Source organism: Sardina pilchardus, chromosome 13 (genome assembly GCF_963854185.1).
Source record: "Sardina pilchardus chromosome 13, fSarPil1.1, whole genome shotgun sequence".
NCBI classification, from domain to species: Eukaryota; Metazoa; Chordata; class Actinopteri; order Clupeiformes; family Clupeidae; genus Sardina; species Sardina pilchardus.
The window spans coordinates 15,177,196-15,179,695 of NC_085006.1; the positions used below are offsets into that span (position 1 = coordinate 15,177,196).

At 44.8% G+C, this 2,500-nt stretch overlaps 1 protein-coding gene across 4 annotated transcripts in view; it reads left to right on the forward strand.

Annotated features, from left to right (window-relative positions):
- Positions 1–2,500, forward strand: part of col4a4 (collagen, type IV, alpha 4) — a 61,938-nt gene that overhangs the window by 54,815 nt on the left and 4,623 nt on the right. For all 4 annotated transcript variants that reach the window (XM_062552851.1, XM_062552848.1, XM_062552852.1 and 1 more), the window contains exons 42-45: positions 600–707; positions 1,105–1,242; positions 2,056–2,172; positions 2,389–2,500. The exon at positions 2,389–2,500 is cut by the window's right edge and continues 77 nt beyond it. In XM_062552851.1, the coding sequence (XP_062408835.1) occupies positions 600–707; positions 1,105–1,242; positions 2,056–2,172; positions 2,389–2,500 (475 nt within the window). The remainder of the gene's footprint in view (positions 1–599; positions 708–1,104; positions 1,243–2,055; positions 2,173–2,388) is intronic.

Genomic DNA, 2,500 nt, shown 5'->3' on the forward strand with positions numbered 1-2,500 from the left:
TTCAACAACAAGGAAGAATGTGTTGAATCTCACATACACTCAGTTTTGGGAGGTTTGCTTTTGAAATGTAATTGGTTACTGTTTTCATATAAGTTGTGTGTTTGTTGCGATCATATATTGTGTAACTTCATTGTTTAACATTACCCTCAAATTATATGAATTTCTTTGAATTTCATTGATTTTCAATTCTACTTCCTCTAGTTCAAATCTGAATTGTAATTCTACATCCTGTTTTTGACCTCAATTCAAGTTTAATTCATATTCAAGAATTGAATTGGAATTTAGGAGTCATTCTTAATTCAATTCTGCCGGAAACACACTTAGAGATAGATAGCTACAGTATATGATTTAAGCATAGATATAGGAGTAGTTCTCAAACAGACACATACACACCCACACTCAGGGTTTTGTAGCACAGGTATGACAACAATTACAATCGGTCTGTTCAGTAAAGGACAGAGAAGATAGGGATTTGTGTTAGGGTAACTGTGTCAGTGGGAACAAGTCCAGTGCCTGGTGTCGATTCTTAATTAATGCGCCGAGACCTGATACAAATTCATTGGCACACATGCGCTGACGCAGAGACTTGTGTATTTCAGGCGAACTAGGACAAACCGGCTTCATGGGCTCCCCAGGACCCAGAGGCTTTGATGGGGATGCTGGATATAATGGACTCAAAGGCCCGAAAGGGGAGCTAGGAGAGACAGGTGAGTCCCACAGCATCTCAGACACATGGCGTGCCACAGGCACACTGATAGGGCTATGCATTAGTATACTGTATGTGTGTAATTGTGTACACCTGTGTGTGTGTGTGTGTGTGTGTGTGTGTGTGTGTGTGTGTGTGTGTGTGTATGTGTGTGTGTGTGTGTGTGTGTGTGTGTGTGTGTGTGTGTGTGTGTGTGTGTGTGTGTGTGTGTGTGTGTGTGTGTGTGTGATTGTGTACACCTGTGTGTGTGTGTCTGTGTCTGTGTGTGTGTCTCTGTGTGTGTGTGTGTGTGTGTGTGTGTGTGTGTGTGTGTGTGTGTGTGTGTGTGTGTGTGTGTGTGTGTGTGTGTGTTGTACATGTGTAATTGTGTACACCTGTGTGTGTGTGTTTCTATGCAGGTCCTAAGGGGGACGCAGGGGGCCACATGGGAGGTCCGAGTCCCCGTCCTCCCCCCGGGCCTCCGGGGCCTCCTGGTTCATATGGGCCCTCAGGTGCCCCAGGGTTCCCCGGCCCTAACGGCAGAGAAGGTGGCAGAGGTACTCACTCCGTCGATGTCATACCACCTTCCCCCTACCATGGCCCCCAGTCTCTTCCTGCCCTCTCTGTGTCTCTCTGTTACCCAATGTCAATTGTTGTTCCATCAGTTTCTTTCTTCTTCCTGTCTTGTCTAGTGCTCTCAACCTTTGCTGTGTCTTCTGTTTTAAGCATTCATTTTCTATGTGTATCAGGCTTCTCTACATGTCTTCCTCTCTACATTCAATATTGTTTTATTGCCATGGCAAAAATACACTTTGTTGCCCAAGCTTTTCTGCTTTAACTGTATTGGTAGTTAGTAGTATGTGAAGGAAATAAAACAGAACATCATGCATTATACTGTACTGCAAAGGTAGTGTGTGTGTGTGTGTGTGTGTGTGTGTGTGTGAGAGAGAGAGAGAGATGGAAGGGTGAGTGTGTGTCTCTCTTTCAGATCCTTGTCTCTATGTCTCTGCCAGTCTGCCTATCTCTCCATTAGTGTTCTGTCAAACTCTGCTCTGTTTCTACCCCTAAAGGCTTTCACTTTCTGTGAAAAAAAAATGGATGAAGGTGCTGCCTATCTGAATATTTCCTTGCACTAAATGCATTTTGTTCTCATAAATGAACCTGCGAAAGTTTCCACTTGATAATGATGATGTGGCATTTCCTGCTTAATTAATTAGTCTGCGCAATTCCACATTCCCTGCATCTGATGTGCGAGTTTTCCGGCGAACTGTAGATGGTACTTTTGTTGTCTTACGAGAAAAAAAGATTGAATTGTGAATTAATACCTCCGAGTCACAGTATAAATCTTTCCCCTGCAACTGTGTCCTCAGGCCATAAGGGTGATGCAGGAGACCCAGGATATCCAGGAATCCCTGGATCACCAGGAGCTAAAGGGCCCTCAGGAAACCAGGGAGTGTTTGGAGACATAGGAATACCAGGACAACAGGGTGTGTGTGTGAATATACAGTAGACTACTGTATGCATGGATGTTTGCAAAGTGTGAATATTTGCAGTTGCATCTGTTTGTGTGTGTGTGTGTGTGTGTGTGTGTGTGTGTGTGTGTGTGTGTGTGTGTCTGTGTGTGTGTGTGTGTGCGCGCGTTTATATGACATGATCACCCACCATGTCTCTAAAGGTGCATGTTTTTTCTCTCTGTGTGACAGGTCCCACAGGAGACACCGGTGATCGCGGAGATCCGGGACAAGGCACCAAGTACAACTCTGGTTTCCTATTGGTCATCCACAGCCAATCAGAATCCATCCCTGTGTGCCCTGC